Source organism: Trifolium pratense, linkage group LG4 (assembly GCF_020283565.1).
Source record: "Trifolium pratense cultivar HEN17-A07 linkage group LG4, ARS_RC_1.1, whole genome shotgun sequence".
Lineage (NCBI taxonomy): Eukaryota > Viridiplantae > Streptophyta > Magnoliopsida > Fabales > Fabaceae > Trifolium > Trifolium pratense.
In genome coordinates, this window is record NC_060062.1 from 31,442,378 (window position 1) to 31,466,891 (window position 24,514).

The following is a 24,514-nucleotide window of genomic DNA, read 5'->3' on the forward strand; positions in this document are numbered from 1 at the left end:
GGACACGAGGTTAGTTTTTCTAAAGCAACCCGACTTAGCCTTGAATAATAGGAACGTCTAATGTTGATCTTCATGACCTCTAAAAGTTGCGCATTCTGTAGAATATATTTTGTAAATTGAAGTTCGTCTTTCGAACCTTGAGGGCAATACTGAAGAACTTCTATTACTTCTTTCCCGTGAAATCTACATAAGCATAAGTTAAGGTCAATTAAGTTTCCAAATACCGGAAAGCCTCCATAATAGGAATTGATCTCTGGAAGCCTGATCTCCGCCTACGAAATTTGAGGTGAAACGTTTTGATGAGTTTGGTGGAGAGTATGACTGTGTTGACGAAGTGGCGGAAGTGACGCAAGGTCTCTTCGTGGTGGATAGTTTCAGCTTGGACAGATTGTCGTCGAAATGGAAAGATGTGAGTGATCGGAATAGCGAGGTCCATCTTTTGGAGAGAATGGTTGTGGTGAAAGCATCTTTGATTGGGAGTAAAGAGAGTACGTCACACAACAAATCATCAGCTAAATTGCTAATCATATCAATGCCTTCAGAGTCCTCCATTAATTAGGGGAGAGCAGAGAAGAGGTGACGGCAACACAATCAATCAATGAATGATGCGTTAGGGTTTCGAAAAACCAAAATCTTTTTCTTTTTGTTTATCTTTATTCTTTATTATAGGTATAGATAGATAAAAGTTGTAACTTCTCCGAGTAACCCTAATAATACATATTAAAATGCTAAAAAATTACTCGGATTCAAACTCATGTCCTTTTAGTAGGGGTGTACATGAGTTGGGCAAATCCGGTCGACCCGGTCAAACCCACCCAATCCAACCCAAAAAAGTGGGTTGGGTTGGGCAAGTGGGTGAATATGGATTTCAAAAATGAAAAACCCATTAAAAAAATTGGGTTTTGGGTAACACCGGACCCAACCCAAAAAACCCACTAACCCACTAGTGCTATGTTTCTTGAATTTTTTTTATGAAAATACTAAAGATTTTTTCATTTGATTATTAAATATTTTTATATTGAAAATGAGTTATACTATTTTTTACGAAAATAAAAAAGATTGAATAATTTTTATAAACAAATATGATAATTTTTCGCATTATTTTTTTAAAATTTTTAAAAATTGAATAATTTTCATAAACAAATATAGTGATTTATGGTTTAGTCATTTAATATTAAAAAAAACAAAAAAAATCATTTTGATAACACGCTATCCAACCCGTAAATTAGTATACTTACACAAAAAAATGGATGATTATTTTTTATAGTGAAAAAAGTTACCCTATTTTTCAAGAAGATACATTGATTGAGTTATTTTTTATGAAAAAATATGATGATTCAACATTTAGATATTTAATAAAAAAAATAGAAAAATAATTTGGGTAACCCATAACCCAACCCAATCCAACCCGGAAATTAATGGATTTACCCAACCCGGCCCAATGTTATAACGGGTGGTTATTTTACTAAACCCAACCCAGAGTACCATGTGTGGTTTGAGTTTTGGTTTTAGCCAAACCCAACCCAATCCGGCCCACGTACACCCCTACCTTTTAGTATTGCTTTTCAATTATTTATGAAATGTTACTTTTCAATCATTGAAAAATCTTTGGTCGAAGATAATATTCCATCGAAGGTTAATATTTTTTGGTGGAGATTGTTGCTTGATAAACTACCAATTAGGGAGGTTTTATTCAACAAAGGCATCTCTTATACTCCTTATAATTCAAATATTGCTTATAAAAAAAAAAATCATTTATGATTTACCATAACTTAAAGCTATATAAATTAATTTGATATAATTTTGTAACCAACACAATTGATATTTCTCCCATTTACAAATTAATCAACCTCAATTGTCAAACACAAAACTCCCACTTTATTACTTCTCCCACATATTTTTTCTTCTTTTTATTTATAAATCCAATTTATTGTATGTAATCAAAATTCAAATTACCCCTCTTTATTTGTTACTTCTCCCACGTTTTTTTTTTATCTACAAATCCTATTTTTTGTAAGTAACCCAAATTCAAATTATCCCACTTTATTTGTTACTTCTCCCACATTTTTTTTTCTTTCCTTTTTATCTACAAAACCAAATATTTTTGTATGTAACTCAAATTCAAATTATTTTTATGCAAATTAAAAAAAAAATTATTAAATAAAAATCAATTATTAATAACACATCAATATGGAAAGTCAATGAGGATGTCAAAAAGCCGATTCTGTTTAGATATGGAGCCACAAAGCTGATGACAATGTGTGGTACAAATATTTTAAAATTAATTTATAGTAATTTTTTTATATTGAACAATTTCATATCTGATTAAAATTTAACACAATTATATGAGAGAGGATTCTCTCAATCGTAGATTTCACTACAGAGGAAACAATTAACATCTACACCATCCAATATTCTGTTATTTGATTTTAGCCACTTACGGTCATCATAAGAATGGTTGAGATCAATGCAGAGTAATGTCACTGCAGTGGATCTGTTCTCCAATTATATGTAGGACGTTATTGAAGGGGTGATTCAACCAAGGATGAAATTGATACTGTAAATTCAAATACTACACCCACTAACAAGAACTTGGGAAAGATACTGGCTAATAGTATCAAGGATGTATCTGTTATTGATGTTGACGGTGACAGTGACGGTGTATAAATAATGGAATGGATTGATACATAAAAGAAAACACTTGAATATTGTATATGAATTTTTTGTATTACACTTCCTTGTAATTTGATGTACGTATATACATATAAGAGTACAAGCATTTGTATATTAATTGCCTATAATTGTCTAGTCTATAATTGCCTATAATAGAAATCCTATTTTAAATATAATTATGATACAATTCCTGATATACTTTGACAGCTATAATTGCTTGTGCTTATCTTAATGTGACTAATATGTGCTTATCCTTAACACACGTGCTTATCCTTATCTTTGACACACGTGCTTATCCTTAACACCCCCCTCAAGTTGGAGGTGGGATTGAAATCTCAAGAACACCCAACTTGCCGAGTAGTCGTTTATAAGTATCGCCTCCAAGAGGTTTAGTAAATATGTCAGCTAGTTGGTCAAAAGATCGGAGATAAGAAGGGCTGATAAGACCTGATTTAATTTTCTCACGAACGAAATGACAATCAATTTCAATGTGTTTTGTGCGTTCATGAAAAACTGGGTTTTCGGCGATGTGAATAGCAGCTTGACTATCACAATGAACGGTGATTGGTTGAGGATGGTCAATGCCGAGATCCGAGAGAAGATATTTTGACCATTGTAACTCGGAAGATAAAGTTGCAAGGGAACGATATTCTGCTTCAGCAGAGGAACGAGAAATTGTTGGCTGCTTCTTGGTTTTCCATGATATAGGATTAGAGCCCAACATGGTAAAATAGCCGGTAGTGGAGCGACGAGTAGTAGGACAACCAGCCCAATCAGAGTCGGCATATATATCCAACTAAATTGAGAGGGCTAGAAGCTGAAAGGAATAAGCCTTTGCCAACACTCCCTTTAAGATATCGGAGAACTCGTGTGGCCGCATCGAGAAGAGTTGTACATGGAGACTGCATGAATTGACTGAGAGTGTTAACAGCGTATTGGATGTCGGGCCGTGTCACTGTTAAATATAATAGACGGCCAATGAGGCGACGATAGACTGTCGGATCAGGAAGAGGGCTTCCTTCATTGGGCCGTAGACGGAGGTGTTGCTCCATAGGAAAATCTGATGGTCGGCAACCAGTCATACCAGAGTCGGATAAAATGTCAAGTGTATATTTCCTTTGACATAAGAATATTCCCTTTTTAGAACGGGATACTTCGATGCCTAAGAAATATGAAAGATTTCCAAGGTCTTTGATGGAAAAGGCCTGGGCAAGAAATTTCTTGATGTCGGAGATAGCGTCTTCGTTATTTCCAGTGATGATGATGTCATCTACATAAACAAGTACAAATATAGTCGTGTGAATACTTTTGAAAGTGAATAGACTATAATCAGAGATGGATTGATGAAAACCCTTTTGAATGAGGGTGGTGGAGAATTTTGAGAACCATTGACGGGATGCCTGTTTGAGACCATAGATGGATTTGTTTAATTTGCAAACACATGATTTCCCTTTATGAGAGAAGCCGGGTGGTAATTTCATGTAAACTTCTTCATTAAGGTCTCCTTGGAGGAAAGCATTGTTAACATCAAGTTGATGTAACGACCAGTTTTTAATGGCAGCAATGGAGAGAAGGAGTCGAACCGTGACAAGTTTGGCAATCGGTGCAAATGTTTCATGGTAGTCAATACCATGTACTTGATTGTAGCCTTTGGCGACTAAACGAGCCTTATATCGCTCAACAGTACCATTAGAGTGATATTTAATTTTGTATACCCACTTACAACCTATGGCGGTTTTGCCATTCGGGAGAGGAGATAAAACCCAAGTGTTGTTGGATTCAAGGGCGTGGATTTCTTTAGCCATAGCGTCACGCCATTCAGCTGATTTGATAGCTTGAGAATAAGATGTTGGTTCTTTATTCTCAATGATATGAACAAGAAGAGCTCGATGGGAAGTGCTCAAATTGGATAAAGAGAAATAATTCTTTAATGGGAAGGCACTCGGTGATGTGACATTATTAATGTCACATACGTGGCCCGTGAGGCGAACGGAAGGAGTACGAAGACGTTGAGGATAACGACATTCTGGAGGATTGGTCGCTGTAGGTGAATGTTGTTGGGGAATTTCTACAGGAATGGATGGAATATCCGATGAGTTAGCATCCTGAGGAGTGGGGATAGGCACAATTGTGTCATCATGATGACTAATGCCGGGAGAGATACTTGATGCAGGTGATAAGTTGGAAGAGGAATCATCAAATTCACAATCAAGGATTTGAGTGTTGATGCTTATGTCGTTAGCGAAGGAAGGAGTTTGAAGGTCGTGATATGGAAACATGGTTTCAAAAATTACCAAAGCACGGAGTTTGAAGGAGTTTGAAGCTTCATCTGTTACCAAAGCACCAACAATTACCAAAGCACGTAAATTGATCCGTGTGAAGCAAAAGAATGTTGATTGAAATTGTTTTGAAGTTTTAATATTATAAAGTGTCCATTGCATTACTATTAGTTTTATGTTTCGTTTATGATGTTTTAGCACTTTCTCTTAGTTTTTTCCGTTGCTTAGTGCTTTTTGATGTTTTTTTTTTTTAAACTATTTATCTAAATTCGTCTTTGCACCTAATATTTTCATTTTTAATATTACTATACATCGAATTCATTTTATTTTTTTCAATTTTTATTTTAAAATTATTCTTATACTACATTTAATATCATATATGATACTGTACAAAACCCTTACGACAGAATGGGTCGGCGTCTAATTATTTATTTAAAGTTATAAATTTAATATAAAATGCACAAATTTCAATACAAATTTTCTATTTATTTAATTTGAACAGAATAAAAACTTTCCATTTTAAATAATTATTTATTTATTTATTTATTTATTTTTTTGGTTTTTCACCACCAGTTTAATCTGGTTCGGGGCTCAGTTCTGGCATCAAGTGGTTTCAGCCCCCTCCCGATTGTAGTTGCGCGGATCAGACCATGGTCCTCCCTACCAAGTTCAGCGTCAATCACAACTGAACCAACTAACGATTGATATAATTTTTTTAACATGTGCACAAATTTGCACATGATAGAAAATTCTTAATTACTACTACATTCGATCCTATATATAAATTTTTTATTTATTTTTTAGATTTAGTGTAAAATGTATATTTCTAGATACTTGGGAGATTCTAGGTGTCTCGAACTACCTAGCTTATCTTTACAATTTCTGCATTTAACATTTTCTAATTTCTCTTCTTAAGGTTCATCTATGAATACAACAATGTTCTTACTATATTACGATACTTTACTTCAATATGTACTCTAGATGCATAAATGAATCCTATCAGATTTCTATACATACCAAATCACTTTCAATTATCAATTACACAATTTTTACCTATATGAATTAAACTAGCAATTAGTAAAAGCGCAAGATACACTGAAAAGTATGCTGAAAGATTGAACCCAGCTACACAAATCGCACCAACACCAAAGCAAAAAATATGGGCACAACAAAGGAGCAACAAAATAAATTAGCACTTTGATGGACGTGGGAAATTGGTGGATTTAGTGGACTATTGGATCAAACCCACAAGCAGGAGGACCATGGTGAATTGAAATCATATTCAAGACAACAAGAGAAATAGCAAAGCAGATGTTTACAACCAAGACAGAGGGAGAAACCATAGTTTCCTTCATAGAAACACGGACTGATTAGAGCATGCACAGGCGAACCTCAACGGAGAAGAGATAGAAAAATGGAACATGTTTCGAGTGGTTTAAGTAAGTTACATTGTATGATATGATGGGATAGTGATATAAGAGTTTATAACAGTTAATAATATAGAAACATACATGGCCTCAAACCTGACTCCAAACGACATCCTGTCTACATAACGGGTGAGGAAAATTGATAATATAGAGAAAAAACAGCGATAACAGTTTGATAAAGACTGCACGGTTCGTAGTTATTAATAAGTTACTTTAACTCAAAAAAAAAAAAATAGTACTGTATAATGCAACTAGTACCCATCATGTAAAGTTGAAATATATATTGACCCAACCAAAAATGAACTCAAAATGCTTTGCTACTTGTTGTATTACTTATGGTTTGGGCATTCCAAAAATTGCAACAAGCTACATATGTTCTGAGTTCTGACCTTGGCCTAGTTGGAAGATATGCAGTTTCCCATTGATGACAAGCATACCAAATCCATAGAACTAGTATTTATCAATTTCTGTTGGCATTAAACTCTAATTAATTACATCCACTTATTGATCTATGCACCAACTTGAGGAGGGTGTTGGATAATAATAATATCTGCAATTCTATCCTTGTTTAATTAGTGCAAATTTTCTAATATTATATTGTTATGATTTTGTTTCCTAAAATCTCTACCTAATTCAAGGAAGATAACTGATTGTGATTTCACTATAGAAACAATCTTTGACTGATGAGTAAAGCATAACAGAATATTTATGATGGCATCATCTTAGATGCCAATAGCAAGGTAATGTTCCATCCTGCAACATACTGAGATTCCTTAAAAAAGAACAAGATATACAATCCAAACATGAATTTATCAGCAAACAAGCTCTTCTACTTTGTTATGAAATTCATGAAAATGCAGTTGAAAATCCACTCCTACATAAAAGTACTCATTCAAATATACTCCAACTAGAAGAAAATATAAGGTAACCTTCATCGTCTCTAGTCTACAACAAGTATACATTTGGGGGAAATAATTGGACACGAGGTTAGCTCTTCTGAAGGATCCCGATTTAGCCTTGAATAAGAGGAATGCCCAATGTTGACCTTCATCATCTCTAAAAGTTGAGCATTCTGTAAAATATATTTTGAAAATTCAAGTTCACCTTTCCAACCTTCATAGTTTATAGTACATGATATGAGGTGAGAGGCAATGCATTCGGGAACAGAACTTGGGTATTTCCAGTTTATGGACAGATGTTTTTTGACAGCCAACTGCAAAACATATGCAAAAATATGACCAACAAAATAAGATTGGTGAAACACATGCGAAGAAAAGAAAGAACAAAAACAATTGACAAACTCAAGAAACCTTAAAAATAGAAAGGATTTGAAGCTTGGGGCAATACTGGAGAACTTCTATAACATCATTCCAGTGATTAAATTTATAAAAGCATAAGTTAAGGTCGGTTAAGTTTTGAAATACAGGAAAGCCTCCATAATAGGAATTGATCTCTGGAAGCCTGTTCTTCACCTACAATAAAAAAGAAAAAAGTAAACAAAAGTTACATATATATAGAGTAAAAAGAATATCCACCGATAGTGTAAAAAAAATTTACATTGTCATCCAATAACAACCATGTATTCTGCCATGCTACTCCACTTTACCCCACTTTCTTGATATGACATGGAAAATTAGACCATTCTTATTGGATGTCAGTGTAAAAAAGAATTAATTTACACCGACCGTTCTTAACCATTAAACTCCTATAAAAACAAATTTGATTCATATTAATACCGGGTCCTTACCGTGAGCATTAAAATCTTGACATTAGAGATTACTCTAAACGGAACATCGAATGCATCAATATCGATATCAGCAGTGTTCAAGTTGGATAAGGATTGAAACCATTCTGTACTAAGCCTAACACCCTCATCTTCTTCTTTTTTTATATAGTAAATGGAAGTACGCAAAGTCCTTAAAATGGGACACCCAAAAAGAAGCTTGTTAAAACATTCCTTATTTTCGAAACAAACATCATTCAATTGAAGGGTCTGAAGCGAGGGAAGATCGGCAGAGATATCACCAACCACCTTTACACTCATCAACTTGAGAACAACAAGCGTTGAAAATCTGAAAATATTAGGCGGCAAGGAGATACAGTTAAACCTACTAATGAGTTGGAAATTCTCCACAGGATGTTGCTTTGCAGTTTCGATCCAACGGTCCACATTGTAACGGTCGTCACGCCAATGTTTAGAACGACACTTGAGGTGAAATGTTTTGATGATTTGGGTGGAGAGGGTGACTGTGTCCACGAGTTGGCGGAAGCGAAGGAAATTCTCTTCGTCACCAACGGATTCATCGTCGAAGTGGAGAGATGTGAGTAATTTAAAGAGTGGGGCCCACCTTTTGGAGAGAAAGGATGTGGAGAAAGCTTGTTTGATTGGGAGAAAAGAGAGTATGTGACACAATACCTCATCAGGTAAATCGCTGATTTTGTCAATGGATGCTGAGTTCTCCATTATCGAAGGGTAATTAGAAAACCCTAAATTATACAAACAATACACAAATATTAACACAGGATCACATCTATTCCTAAAAGCAATTTTTTAGGTCTATAAACTATATAATATTCATATGGATCACAGCAGTATAAACAATATTAAGAAGAATAAACATTGCAATGGCAACACAATCGGAAAACCAGAATGAATCGAAAGGGAAAAGATGCAACCGAGAGACAACACAAACATGGAAATCGAAACCCTAAAGCCTAAATTGAAACAGAGGAAGAATTTGAAAGAGAAAACATACCTGGAAATCGCAATAGAAGGAGTCGCAGAAGCCTGTATCGTTACCCCTTCAACTTCATCACCATGGAAATCTTCTCTATTTCGTTTTCATCTTTCAATTGCAATTTCTCTTTCGTTTTTTCAGTTTTTCCCTTGCGATTTTTTATTGTAAGCTCCTAAATTTCAAATAGAATCAAATTGATTTGCCAAATAAAAAATAAAAATAAAAAAAACTCAAATTTTATTATTTTTGGCAGTTAATATTTAGTTATGACTATAATTTTTTATTTTTTTTTAAAGAAGTTATTATAATTATAACTTTGTTTTTTTTATATGATGGAAGGCCTAAGCCCCAAAATCAGTTTGGAAATATTAATTTCAATTTTGATTACAATAGTAATTTCAATTTTGTCATCAAGAAAAGTATGAAAAACTTTGTCATCAATAGTACCAAAAAAAAAACTTTGTCATCAATAGTACCAAAAAAAAAACTTTGTCATCAATATTAATTTCAATTTCGAATATGACCCATAAATCACTCAAAACCTAGATTTAGGCATGACAATGGGGCGGGGGCAGATTTTGTCCTCTCTAAAGTCAAACCCATAAAGTTTAGGTTTCTTCAAACTCATTCAAATTCTAAGTGCGAATAAAAAATATAACTTCAAACTTATACCCAACAATGGGGATCGGGTATCCCGTTACGTCTCTTTTCCACATGAATTTTGATTGTATTTTAGTATTTTTTTTTTAAAGTAAAGTTAAAATCCCAAAATTATTTTGTATTAACAATTAACAATATTTTTTAAATAAAGAAAAGAAATAGAGAAAACGGTTTATTTATTACTCAAATTAAAAGTTAAAAATAAACATATGAATGTAATTTAAGAGTTTCTAATTTAAAAGAGGTAATAAAATATAATGTCAACATAAGCGGGGCGGGTTCGTGGACGGGTTCAGGGTGGGTATCAATGTCATCGTTACCCGCCCCAACTCCGTTGTTTTGAAATCGAGGAAAACTCAAACCCAACCAACTCGGGATTTCCTCGTCAAAGCGGGTAGGGTTTGAGCGGGTACCCACGAGTATGAGTTTTATTGCGATGCCTACCTAGATCGCACCCTCTGTGTGTGAAACTACAACCACTCAATCCAAATGCAAAAGTCTTCTAATTTGCTGCAATAACATACTCCATCCTTCAGTACAAGATCTTTCTTCATTTTTCAACATGCTCACCACACTCATGGAATCACTCCTTAACTACATGCTCACCACACTCATGGAATCACTCCTTAACTCCACACGTCGAAACCTTAAACTCCACGTTAGACGTAAGCCTTCTAACGTCCCTCGTAGCTCAATAGTTATAACAGTACAGTCTCCTAATCCTTTTGCATATCAACCCAACTAGTCGCCATTACTTCCTCACACAATCCCACCACAACCACATCTACATGCTATCGTCTTTGCTCCATCTATGTTAACAACAACCCAGTCAATTATTGGAGGTTTCCATTCAACTCGATGCTCAATGTTGTTTCAGACTTGTATTGTCCTATCCGCCTTCTTGGACATTTCATACCCTCGAGTATAATTGGCTATAATTATATGCGAATTGCTCGGCCTATTGAAGTTATCAACATGGTCTTCATTATTAAGCCACTTCCAAATTGAGTGACACACTACAACCCATAAGCTTGACCAATTCTCAATATCAATACCACCAATAACACCAGTGATGTTTAATGTTATCCACTGATGAAGTTTATATTTAAAAAATAAGTTGAGGGCCTTCTAATCCACATTATGCAACCATATACTACCATGCATTTGGAATAGTCCCTTAACACATGAAGTTTCGTTTCTATAATATTTCAACAAAATAAGCAACTCGGGGAGCCTAGCTGCTTCTTACTCTTACGGTACTGAGTCAATAAATGATCATGTTTCATTAACCAAACAAAACTCCTACCTCACTCCGACACTTGCAATTTCCATATCTTGCTCCACACTACATCATGCGTCTAATGCTCATCCGTGGACAACAAGTTGTATGTTGATGCTACAAAGAAACCACTATTCTCACCTGCTGACCACAACGTTTTATCTATACCATGATCAATAGTTGGAGGCGGAATAACATATAGTTTCTGCAAAATAATTTCAGGTAGCCACGCTCTCAACAGATTCCAATAACTTTTTAAACAATAGAGAAGAAGAACAAGAACAAGAACAAGAACAAGAACAAGAAGGGTTACGTTGCTTTCAAGCTTGACCTTGAGAAAGCTTTTGACAATGTTAATCGGGAGTTTCTTAAATCCTTCCTTCAAGAATTCAGATTCCCAGACACTATAATTCGGCTCATCATGCATTGTGTTACGTCCCTCAATTTCTCGATTTTGTGGAATGGTAAGCAAATGCCCCGCTTCAAGCCATATATCTCACGGTCACATCAGGAAAGGAGATCCATTATCTCACTATCTTTGTATGGAAAAGCTCTCTATTGCCATCAATGATGCAGTTCAACATGGTGCTTGGAACCTCATTCACTTCTCTGACAACGACCCTCGCTTATCTCACCTTTTTGCAGATGACGTCATGCTATTCACCAAGGCTAAGAATTCCCAGCTTCATTTCATCAATAGTTTGTTTGACTGTTTCAGTTGTGCCTCCGGGTTAAAGATTAATAGCAAAATCTAGAGCTTTCTGAAGGTTCAAGAAACACAAGAAAAAGGGGTTTGAATTCAGTTTCTAAATGATTTAAACTTTTTCCCAATTTCAACATACACTAAACCAAGACAATAAAAACAACAACAAATAAATGACAAGGTGATTTTTTATACTGGTTCACCATTAATAAGACTAAGATTTCCCAACTTCGCTTCATTAATAGTTTGTTTGACCATTTCAGTTGTGCCTTAGGTTTAAAGATTAATAGAAAAATCTCGAGCTTTCTATAGGTTCAAGAAACATAAGAAAAAGGGGTTTGAATTGAGTTTCTAAATGATTTAGACTTTTTCCCAATTTCAACACACACTAAACCAAGACAATAAAAACAATAGGGTATTCCGCCTGCATTGTGTTTGTGACCGTAATTTCTCTCGAAATCTTTGACTCCACCTTGGCTGCACCGATTGATAGGTTCATCAAATTGAATAACAACAACCACTGTTGTATCATCCTTAATGTTGATGGAAGTTGTCTTGGTTCTCCCGTTCGAGCCGAGCTTTAGGGGTCTTATCAAAAATAACTCAAGTTACTATTTATCAGGGTATTTTGGCTTTATTCATAGGTCTTCAGACATTATGCTTGGTGAATTATATGCTATCTATCAAGGCCTTATTCTTGCCAAGGACATGGCCATTGGAGAACTTGTTTGTTACTATGAATCATTACATTGCATCAATCTTATCAAAGGTCCCACTTCTAAGTTTCATGTCCCATTTCTTTGATTCAGGCACTACAACAAATTTTGTATTTTACGGCGGTTCGGGATGCTATTAACGGTGGTTTTGAACCGCCACAACACCATATACGACAGTTACACAAAGGTGCAAATCCTGGCGTCGACACCACATATTGCGACGATTGTGTCAACTGCCACACAAACTGTCTTGTGTCGATTAAAACCGTCGCAACATGCAAAACAAAGCTAAAAATGTTGAACTATTTCACAGCGGTTTTGCACTGTCGCCATTGTATTTTAAATTTTTGTTTTTTAAGCGGCAAGGTTTGTTTGAAACCGCCCAATATCACTCATCAAGACTTTGATCAAAATATCCTTGTTGTTCTTTATAATTTTAATGCAAACATCAACATCTCTATGTGATGCACCTGAAATTTAAATTCTCTCGGTTTCATTTCTCAAGAAATGTCGGGTGATGGCTATCAAATACAATGTTCATATAGTAATCAAATATTAATGGAGTTAGCCACTCTTTTTCAATATAAAATAATCTAAATATTAAAAAATCACAAAAAAAAAAAAAACAACATAAGAAAAGTTGAACAGAGAAGAAGAAATTTAAAAACAAATAAAATGGGCATATCGTATTCTTCAATTTCCTTAGAATTCACATATCGTATTTTTCTTTTGAAATTTACATCTGCAAAGAGAAAACAATATAAAGAAATGAATATAGATTGTACTATAAATTGAAAATAATATAAAGAAATTAACCAAAGAGAAAACAATTAGAAAATGTGAGTGATTGTTAGTATTCACCAAAGACCATTTGTATAAGAAACAAATATAAATTGGTTAAAAAAAAAAAAAAAGAAACAAATATAAAAAAAAAGTAAAAACAGGCGATAAAAAAAAAAAGTAAAAACGAAATATAAAAAAATAATACAATGTTGACAGGACATCATAATAACATGTACTATATTTAATCAAATGCATAAAAAATGTTGTGCATGGTGGGAGACCTAGGAGGCTTGTGCATCCTAGCGAGCGCCTTAGTAGTAAACTTGATAGTAATTGTTTATGTTTATTTATTTTTTTGATGGAAAATATTTTTTATGTTTTTTTTTATAAAGTATTGTTTTTTAATATTAATTATTTCTACATTCTTATTTTTATGCGGTTTCTTCTTATTTTTTCTAAAATTTCTTTTCTTCACTAAATTTTCTATAATGTTTTTATTGTTTTGTTCCTTTTTATAGTAATGTTTTTATTGTTCTATTTTGTTTCTATCTATAATTTGTTTTGTTATTTTTAAACATATATTTTTTTTTGTATTTATCTTATATTTGTTCTATATATATTTTTTTATTTATCTTATATTCTTTCTATATATATTTTTTAGTGAAACTACAATAACAGATATACAACTTGCAAACGTGGTTAAAAGTATTAAGGATAATTTAGGAACTTTGGTGGTAATCGATTTTAACTAGTTTAAAGACCCGTGCATTCGCATGAGTCATTTAATTTTATAAAATATTTGAATTTTTTTTTTTGAAGGATAAAATATTTGAATTTGTCACTATATTAATGTAGCAAATCTATTTAAAATTTTGTTAAAATATAAGTGGAATTATTGTGTTAATTATTTCTTGTAAACTTATTTATTCAATTTTTGTTTGTTTCAGCGACAAATAATGATCTCGTGTATATTTTTAATTAAAAATTAGAAATTTTATTAGGAATATATAGGGTAATTTAGTAGGTTTGATACTAACTAACTTTATTATATTATTAGTAAAAAAAACTTTATTATTTATATTATTAGTAAAAAAAAAAACTTTATTATATTAATTATTATTAATGGTTAGTTTTTTTTAACTGGATTAAGAGCGTCTAAACATCAAGGTGAAGGATGGGCATCCCAACTATGTTGGCATCTCCAACTCCCTCCATCCCAATTATTAATGGTTAGTACTAAACTTGGTAGTAATACTAATATTGGTTATGTTTCGTTTATAAAAAAAATTGTTGATGTTTTTTTTTTATTTATTTTTTTTATTTTTTTTATAAAAAATATTGTTTATATTTTTTTATAATTTATTTTTTATTTATTTCTATATTCATATTTTTATGGGGTTTCTTCTTATCTTTTCTATATTCTTTCGGTATTTTTTTATTGACTAAACTTTCTATAATTTGATTTTATTTTTTTTTCCCTTATTATTTTTATGTATAAATTGTTCTATTTTGTTCCTATTTATAATGTGTTTTCTTCCTATGTGTAAGCATATCATCTTTCTATATTTTTTGTTTTGTTCCTATTTTTAAGCATATCATCTTTCTATTTTTTTATTTTTTTTAGTAAAATTACAATGAAGGATATAAAATATGCAACATGGTTAAAAGTAATAAGGATAAATCAGTAACTTTTGCGATAATCGATTTCAATATATTAATAATTAGTAATCGATATATTAGTAAATAGTAATAGAAAACGGCACCTCCAAAACCAAACAAAACTCCCGTCACATACTATCTTTCTCTCTCTCCCTCCCTCTCTCCCGAGGATGGAGAACTCAACACATATTGATAGGATCAGCAATTTACCAGATGAGTTACTCTGTCACGTACTCTCTTTTCTTCCAACCAAACTCGTTTTTACTACCGCCATTCTTTCTAAGCGGTGGACCCCACTCTTCAAATTACTCACAACTCTACACTTTGACGATGAATCCTTCTGTAACAAACAGCCCTTCCCTCGCATCTGTTAGGAACAATAACCGTTAGAGTAAATTATGCAACAATCTGGGAATGACTTGTTTATTGAATTGAAATACTACTAGCTATTAAATAGCCTTTACATACCAAAGAAATAGTAACAACTAAGTGCCACATACATGCTTATCTAAAACGTGGCAATGAGTCAAATAGAAAAAACTACCTGCTACTTAACTTTCCTAGTTAATAGGATTATTCCAAACAAACATAATCTCAAACTAAACATAACATAAAATAGGGAAATGCTACTTATCCCGAAAACTTGAATCACGAATTATTCCCGAATGAAGTGGCAATCGTTGGTGGCATCGATTTGCATCATCTAACCGTTAATTTAATAAACTTTGTTTCTCTCTTCTGTCTCATCTCATCCCCAACAACAACTGCCCCTTCTCTTTGCTCTTCTGAATTTCTCTCTCAAATTCTTGGCTGGTCGTTTCCCCCTCAAACTCTTGAAACAAAGATTTTTCTATTACCTCTCAAGGCCAGCTTGCTCAATTGGATTTTGTTTTTTCTTTGTTTGGAACTTGGAAGTACCATCAAGATGGGGTTTTTAAAAGTAAAGATTTTGATAACAAATTGGGTTTAGAAAGTCTTTGTTCACTACTAAAAATGTGGGAATTAGTGACGAAATTTAGGGAGGGAACAAAATCCCTCACAAATTGTGACGGATTTAGTGACGGAAAGTGATTTTTTTATTAAATAAAAATTAATTAATGTTAGTGATGGAATTTGTGACAATTAATTTCCCTCACAAATATTCCGTCATAAAATCCATCACAAAAGTAGACAATTTAGATTTTGTTACGGATTTTGGGTTTAAATTAATCCCTCCCTAAATATTCCGTCACAAATTTCCGTCACTAATGTAGATTTTAGATTTTGAACTTGATGATTGTTATTATAACTTTAGTCACAAAAAAGAAAATCGCACAGAAACCCTTCTCAGATCAAATTTTCACAAACACGTCCTTTGTTCGTCGATTTCATCTCTCCGAAACCCTTTCTTCATCGATAAATTTTCAGATGAATTCTTCATCGCGTTCTCACCGTTTCCATCTCTCAGATCAAATTCTTCATCGATTTCAGTAAACATTACCGATTTTAGTAAGCTTCTTCATCGATTTCAGTAACCATTACCGATTTCACAAAGCTTCTTCGTCGATTTCATCTCTCAGATCGCGGTGAAGATCGAAATTTCTCTCAAATCGAAATCACACATAACTTTAGTAACCTTTCTCAGATCAAATTTTCACAAAGCTTCTTCGTCAATTTCACAAAGCTTCTTCATCGATTTCACCTCTCAGATCACAGTGAAGATGGAATTTGTTCTCAGATCGCTCGCTTTCCATTCCAATTGATCTCAAATGAAATTGAATTGACTTTGCTGAAGGTTCGTAAAATTCATCTCATGTTTAGCATTTGAAATTGTTTAGGTTCTGCTTCATTTTGATTTTCTAATTTGATTTTGTGTATGTTAACAGTTGATTTTAGCAGTAGAGATTTGATAGTTTCTTGGATTGGTTTTGTTTTGAATTGTTTGTTATTATTGTCATAATTTGAAATTGTTCCTGATTCATATGCCTGGTATGAGGTTTGCCATGATGAAGTTTTGGTATAATTTATGAGCTTAGCTTTGATGAGTTTAATGGTTGAGAGAAATTGTGAGAAAATTGAAAGAAAAAACTATTATGAATATGTTGATTTATGATGATATGATCCAGATTCAATTAGAAGCAATTAGATACATTAAACATAAGCAACTAAAATTAGGCAAGTCATACATTAAACATAAGAAACAAAACTCCTTTACATTAATTGTAAAAACCAAGCACAATATTGAAACAACCTACGTTTCCAATAAATTATTCTTAAGTACTCTCACCTAATCTGTTCCAACTAGATTATTCCATGCAAAACTATACAAAATGATTGATAAGGGAAAACAAATACATACTAAGTTTTAACTTCTAAGTGAAGATTAGAAAGAGATAATGTTTAATGTTCCATATGCTTGTGCCACAGGTTGGATCAGAAAATAAGCAGAGATTCCAAATGTTTTGACATACGTCTTGTGCATATATTAATAACTAGTATTGATCTCATGGACTTGGACTAGATGCAAAAAAAAAAAATCCAAAAAGTGATCGTTCAATGTGCTAAGCCCATCAGGCTATGTGGGCTGAGAGTACAACAACCTAAAATGTATACTAGCAATTTGATTAGTTTGGTTACTCTAGAAGCAATTAGAAGATAAATAATAATTCTATTACTAGCCATTGAGATGGTGATATTTAGATACTATTTAATTACTACGATTATGGGGTTATTTATTGTTATTTGTATTGTGTTTCTGTTGATGAACAGGTTGGACTTCAGACATGATGAAAGAAAAAAAAGGGAAAAAAAGACATAAGAATTGGAGAACAAAAGAAAAATAGGTTTAGTACTAGTGATGGTGACCATAGATTTGGATAATTGGAATAAGAAGAAAGATGAGTACAATGTTACTGAAAGAAGCAAGAATGTTGATAGAATAAGGCCAATGCTTGTTTTGCAACCACGTTCGGTGAAAATCAAAATGTTCCTACTGCTGCTGTTTTTTGATTAGAAAGGTCTGAATCAGAAGGTTTTACCATCTGATGATGGACGTTCAGAAAGGTTAGGGTTATAGTTTTGATTATGTACAAATGAATACATTTTTATTAGTCTTATCATAAGCCCACTTGGTCATTGTGTTGGATACATTTTTTTGCTACTGGTCATTGTGTTGATTGTGTTGAGTTTCAATAGTATTGTTTCATGTATTATTCCTATTCTTAAATAAATTTGTAATTTGCAGTACCAGAAACTACCAATGTCAGATTGAAATTTTCAAGAGATATTTGGGAACCAGACTCTTCAACTCCTCCCCATTGGACCTAATCTCTGCACATATCAGCCAGCCGTTGTTAATCGCCAAGTAATAAACACTGTTTTTTCCTTGCTCCTTTGTTACCACTTCTAACATAGTTTCTTTTTAACTTTTGATTTTTGTCTATCTTGCTGACACCAATGATGTTAGAGAACTAAAGGTATCATACAACATTTAATAGAAAATAGACAAAGGTGAAACAAAAGCATAATATGTAATAATTATAATAGCTAGATAAAATGATGCACATATGGGATTAGACCTTCCAGGACAGAGTTGGAAAATATACTTTTGTGATATAACTATTATATTAAAACTCTCAAATATAACTCATTTCAGGGGGTAGAGTTAGAACTGTCCAATTATACTAAAACAAGAGAGCTTTATTGTATGTAATTATCTTATCTTTCATTTGTTTGAATTGTTCATGCGTTGACGAATTATTTGTGAACTGGCTATTTCATTTGTTATAATATATCTTTCTGTCTGCTTAATTTCTTCTGATCATAAGCATCGGTTACTGATTGGAACAGTGAGATAAGTCAAGCCCAGGATAGACTTACAGAGTTGCTCCAGAATGTTTATGCAAGTTATTCACAGTACATGGAAGTTGTGAGGATGATCCATTCTACTGTTGATGGAGGTGAAGGTGATGTGGGACAGCGTATCTGTCACCCTTTTTCTCAGGTATATGCTGGATTAGTACACATAAGCCTGAAGCTGTATATTAATTGTTTCAGCACACGTGTTAATTTTTCCATTAACCAATCTTTATATTGTTGTGATTGTGTGTTTACTTTGTGATTCACAGTTTACACTTCCATGTAGTTCGTTATGTTGTATTGTTACTTGATTGTCCGAACATGGTTGAATCTTTAAAGACCAAGTTTTTAGTATTTGGTTAGGATATATAATTATGTAACTTGGCTTTAAAGCAAGTCTTTAGTATTTGGTTAGGATATATAGTTATGTTGTATTGTTACTTGATTGTCCAAACATGGTTGAATCTTTACATGACACATCAATTCAAAAAGCATTCATATTCTCTTAACAATCAATATGGGTTACTCTTGGGGTGTTCACTTTTCAAGATCTTGAATTTTTTAGAAACTGGTAATATGATGCTCAATTCAGTGTTTTTTGCTTTCTTTATATGTAGAATAAAGCAATTTCGGAGTTGTGTTGTTTCTCTATGCTGTTACTAGTTATGTGCTTTGTTTCTATGTTTCTTTGTGATCTATCTACTTTGTTTTTTTGTGATTATCTGCTTTGTTTCTTTCGTATGTTTTACGCCTTTTTGTTTTGTTCGTTACAATTTTTGTTCATTTTAATGTAGGTTACACAATTGAAGACGAATGAGAAATTGATTTGTGCATTAGATGGAGAGTCGCTTTTAGCTATGGAGGAGTTGCGCGTGTTCGGCTCGAGAGGACCACATTTGCTTAGGGAGTTATTATTTGGCCTTTGAGGTTCCTGGGACTAGTAAATTCTTCTTCTTCTTTTTTTGACAAAAAGAACTAGTAAATTCTTAGTTAAGTAAATAGTATATTTTTGTTTTGAGAATTTGGTTGTAAACTATAATTTCAAGAACAATGTTAATACTAATGAAGGCTGTTTTGTATTTTTGTGATGTATATGTTAAAAACATATGGTTTCAATTAAAAAAAATTATTTGTATAAAATTTGTGAGGAAATTTAAGAAGAGGAAATTGTAGTAATTAGTGAGGGAATTTCAAATCTGTCACAATTATTAGTGATGGAATTTCAAATCTGTCATAAATTAGTGATGGAAATCATATTCGTCACTAATCAGCGACGGAATTCCAAATACAAACGTTGTATTTCTGGTCAGTCATCAACGACGGAAGTATTGCTTTTGCGGCGATATATTTCCGTCTCAAATTGCGAGGGAAGATAAATTCCCTCACTAACCGTTTGCGACGTTGAAATTGGGTACGGAATGTGGGTCGTCGCTAAATCCGTCACTAAATGTGTTTGTGACGGAAATTCATCACTTCAGCGACGGATTTTGTCCCTCTCTAAATTTAATTTTTCTAGTAGTGGTTTTAGGATTAATAGATTGAAGCTTCTAAATTAGTTCTTACTTTGTTCTTTGTTTGCTGGGCAACAAATTAAGCTCAACATGGGTATGGTTGATAGTGTTCTTTGAGTCTAGTTTTTCACTCTGTTACTATCCAAACGGTGGGTCTCTATGTTCATAGCACCTATGCTGCAACACATAACTAATATTTTTTATTAATTTTTTGAGATGTTAAAAAAATAAAGCCACGCTCTAAGTAAAAGAAGAAGCTATGTCCACGTTCTAAAAAATATAAAAGAGACAATATCAAGCGGTTCGTGAAAATTCGGGAAAACATTTTCGCTCTAAATAGCATTACTGCATAAAATATCTATCATTCCCTCCCTTAAACTGAGCACTCAGTTTACTTCTGGTATTTGACAAACTCCTAATAAACTTCTCAACTTAAGAAAAATGTCCAACTTAAGAGGTTTAGTCATCACATCTGCAACTTGCTCTTGAGTTCCACAGAAAACTAACTCCACAATTCCTTCTTTTGTAAGATCACGCAAGAAATGGAAGCGAACATCAATGTGTTTGCAGCGACCATGTAACACAGGATTCTTAGATAGTTTTATTGCTGAACTATTGTCACAAAACATAACAGTACTGCCACTTTGTGAGTGACCAAGTTTATCCAAAATTCTCCTCATCCAAACAATCTGACTCGCACAATATGCAGCAGCCACAAACTCCGCTTCAGTTGTTGAGAGAGTAACAATAGGTTGCTTTTTAGACGACCATGAAACAACACCTGAGCTCATCAAAAATACATATCTAGATGTACTTTTCCTGTCTTCTAAATCACCAGCATAGTCACTATCAGCATAAGCTACCAAATTTTCACTCCCTCCCTTCTTATAGAAAATTCCAAAATCTGCAGTTCCCTTCAAATATCTTAAAACTCTTTTTGCAGCCTGCAAATGCAGCTCAGTTGGTTGTGCCATATATCGACTAATGAGACTGACCACAAACATTAAATCGGGTCGAGTAGTTGTCAAGTACATCAAACTACCTACCACTTGTTTGAAGAAAGTTGCATCCACTTTGACTCCATCTTTATCTTTGCAAATTTTAAAACCAGGGACAATAGGATTATGTACAGAGTTACTTTCTTCCATTCCAAATATCCTCAACACCTCTAAAGCATATTTCTTTTGGCAAATATAAATTCCATCATTTCTTTGCAGTACTTCAATACCAAGAAAGTATCTCATCTTTCCAAGATCAGACATATCAAATTCATGCATCATTGAATTTTTAAAATCTTCAAACATTGACTCATCATCACCAGTAAAAATAAGATCATCAACATAAATACTAACAATCAAAATTTTACCTTCTTTACTAATTTTGACAAACAAAGTGTGCTCACTGTGACATTTAAGAAATCCCTCCTTCACAAAATAAGCTTCTATTCGACTGAACCAAGATCGTGGGGCTTGTTTAAGACCGTATAGAGCCTTTTTCAACTTGTAAACCTTGTTTGGACTATCTTTCTTCTCATAGCCCCTTGGTTGTTCAACAAACACGTCCTCATTCAATTCGCCATGTAGAAACGCTGATTTTACATCTAATTGATATATAATCCAGCCTCTTTGTGCAGCAAGCGCAACAATCATCCGAACCGTGTCCATTCTTGCAACAGGTGCAAATACTTCAGTGTAGTCGACTCCAAACTGTTGTGCATAGCCTTTAGCAACTAAGCGTGCTTTGTACTTATCAACCTCCCCATTTTCATTGAGTTTTGTTTTATAGACTCACTTAACACCAATCTTTTTGGCATGTTCTGGGAGATCAGTCAAAACCCAAGTTTCATTCTTCTCTATAGCTTTTATCTCAGCATCCATAGCTACTCTCCATTTCTCACTTTTTACTGCCTCTTCGAAATACACAGGATCAGCAGTTGCAAATAGTACCATATTAGCCTCATCTTCTTCTTGAGAAAGGCCTTCTCCACTCTCGTAATCATCCATCCAGCCTGATCTTTTTCTAGGTCGCTCTTCATTTGAATTGTGTGAGCTTACATCATTCATATTGCTTGAGGAATTAGTCTCCACTTCTTCCGAGTCATCATCTCCTTCACTGCCGTCGAAATTGTCATTGTTTAAGACAACTTCTCCATCGTTTTCACCCCACTCTAAGTCAGCTACAATTAATTCTTTGTAGCTATTGTTCCAATCCCAAAATCTATCTTCTTCAAACTTCACATCTCGACTCACCACAATCCTTTTTGACATTGGATCATAAAGCCTATAGGCTTTTGATTCCTCACTAACTCCCAACAATACACAAGCAAAACTCTTATCTTCCAATTTCTTTCTCTTGGCATCGAGTACATGTACATGTGAGACACATCCAAATACTCGAAAGTGCTCAACTGACGGCTTAATTCCACTCCAAGCCTCTTCAGGAGTCATGTCTTTCACAGCTAAAGTAGGACTGCGATTCAGAACATGAACAGCCCAATTCACAGCTTCGGGCCAAAAATTCTTTGGAATCTTTTTCTCTGCAAGCAAACTCCTTACCATATTCATGACCGTCCTATTTTTCCTCTCAGCAACTCCATTTTGTTGTGGAGTGTATGCAGCCGTCAACTGTCTCTTTATCCCATTCTCTTTACAAAACTCATTAAATTCAAGTGAGGTGAACTCCCCTCCTCGATCAGTACGTAGACACTTAATGTAATTTTTAGTTTCTTTCTCAACAAGACTTTTAAAGTGTTTAAAAGTATTGAATGCATCTGATTTCTCCACCAAAAAATAAATCCATATTTTTCGAGTAAAGTCATCAATAAAACATATTAAATACCTTTTGTTGCTATTTGACATGGGAGTGATCGGACCACATAAATCTGCATGAATTAGTTGAAGCTTTTGTGAGGCTCTCCAATTGCTTTTCTTCGGAAAAGGGTTACGATGTTGCTTTCCTACCATACATGATGTGCATACTGTTGAGGTGGCAGAAAATTGAGGTAGTCCATAAACCATTTTCTTGAACTGGAGAGTTCTTAGGCCTTTGTGACTCAAATGACCGAATCTGCAGTGCCACAAGTGAGACAAGTCTTGAGAGGTTGTATGAAAACAAACTGATTTTCTTCTTTGAGACATAGCTAACAGAAAAAACATTCTATTGGATGTCATTTCAGTTTGGATAATCAATCCTTTCTCTGGATGGTAGATTTTGCACTTGTCATGTTGAATAATAATTGTTAATCCCTTTTCTTGCAACTGGTCAATGCTCAATAAGTTGTTCTTCAACTCTGGTACATAAAACACCTCTGTGACTACATGAACAACACCATTCACCAGTAACCGCACGTTTCCTTTTCCTCTTACAGACATCTTCGAATTATTTCCCAATTTCACAATCTGCCTGAAGCTTTCATTTAGATCACTAAACAAGGTTTTGTCTCCGCACATATGATTGCTGCATCCCGAGTCCAGAAACCACACATCTTCGCTTTTTGCTTCGTTTTGCTCCACATATGACATTAGCAACATCTCTTCATTCTCATAGAGCTCCGCATAATTTGCTTCTTTGTCTAAACTAGGACACTCATATTGAAAGTGTCCGAGCTTGTGACATCTGTAACATTCAATATCGGATTTGTCGAAGGCTTGTCGACCTCTCCCTCTTCCTCTTCCTCTAAATGATCCTCGGCCACGACCTCTTCCTCCTCCTGATCTATTCTCATGAGTTATTTTCAGGGCTTGCTCCTCGACATCATGCTTATGAAACTTCTGCTCAGGGACCATTAATGAACTTTGCAACTCATCGATGGATAAAGTATCAATATCCTTCGACTCCTCAATAGAGCAAACAATGTAATTAAATTTCTCTGTTAAGGATCGAAGTATTTTCTCCACAACTGTTGTATCTACCATTTGTTCACCAAGTCCCCTCATTTTATTAACCACTGACATTACTCTTGAAAAATAATCTGAAACATTCTCACCAGATTTCATCTCCAAGGTTTCAAATTCTTTTCGAAGAGCTTGAAGATTTAACCGCTTCACTCTTGCATTTCCTTCATACTTTTTCTTCATAGAATCCCAAATCTGCTTTGAGGTATCCTTCTGAAGAATTGTCTCCAAGATGATACGATCGATAGCTTGTAACAAATAGTTCTTAGCATTCAAGTCCTTCAACTTCAATTCATCTAGCCTTTTTCTTTCTGCATCTGTCACAGCCCCTACTGGTTCTGCATAACCAGTCTCAA

At 33.9% G+C, this 24,514-nt stretch overlaps 1 protein-coding gene and 1 long non-coding RNA gene across 3 annotated transcripts; one reads left to right on the forward strand and one right to left on the reverse strand.

The window, feature by feature from the left end:
• Nucleotides 1-7,172: 7,172 nt before the first annotated feature.
• Nucleotides 7,173-9,314, reverse strand: LOC123881993 (F-box/FBD/LRR-repeat protein At4g26340-like). Its single transcript, XM_045930763.1, has 4 exons — nucleotides 9,136-9,314; nucleotides 8,127-8,866; nucleotides 7,690-7,851; nucleotides 7,173-7,592 (listed from the first exon to the last, which is right to left on the reverse strand). The coding sequence occupies exons 2-4, from the start codon at nucleotides 8,841-8,843 to the stop codon at nucleotides 7,320-7,322; spliced, it is 1,152 nt and encodes a 383-aa protein (XP_045786719.1). The 5' UTR covers nucleotides 8,844-8,866; nucleotides 9,136-9,314; the 3' UTR covers nucleotides 7,173-7,319.
• Nucleotides 9,315-16,126: 6,812 nt separating this feature from the next.
• LOC123882339 lies at nucleotides 16,127-19,894 on the forward strand. Of its 2 annotated transcripts, XR_006799780.1 has the most exons (6): nucleotides 16,127-16,691; nucleotides 17,666-17,959; nucleotides 18,141-18,260; nucleotides 18,552-18,600; nucleotides 18,746-18,899; nucleotides 19,549-19,853. It is a non-coding gene; the product is annotated as an uncharacterized LOC123882339 (long non-coding RNA). The 2 variants fall into 2 exon arrangements; XR_006799779.1 differs by lacking the exon at nucleotides 18,552-18,600 and having other exon boundaries at nucleotides 16,139-16,691; nucleotides 19,549-19,894.
• The last annotated feature ends 4,620 nt before the right edge of the window (nucleotides 19,895-24,514 follow it).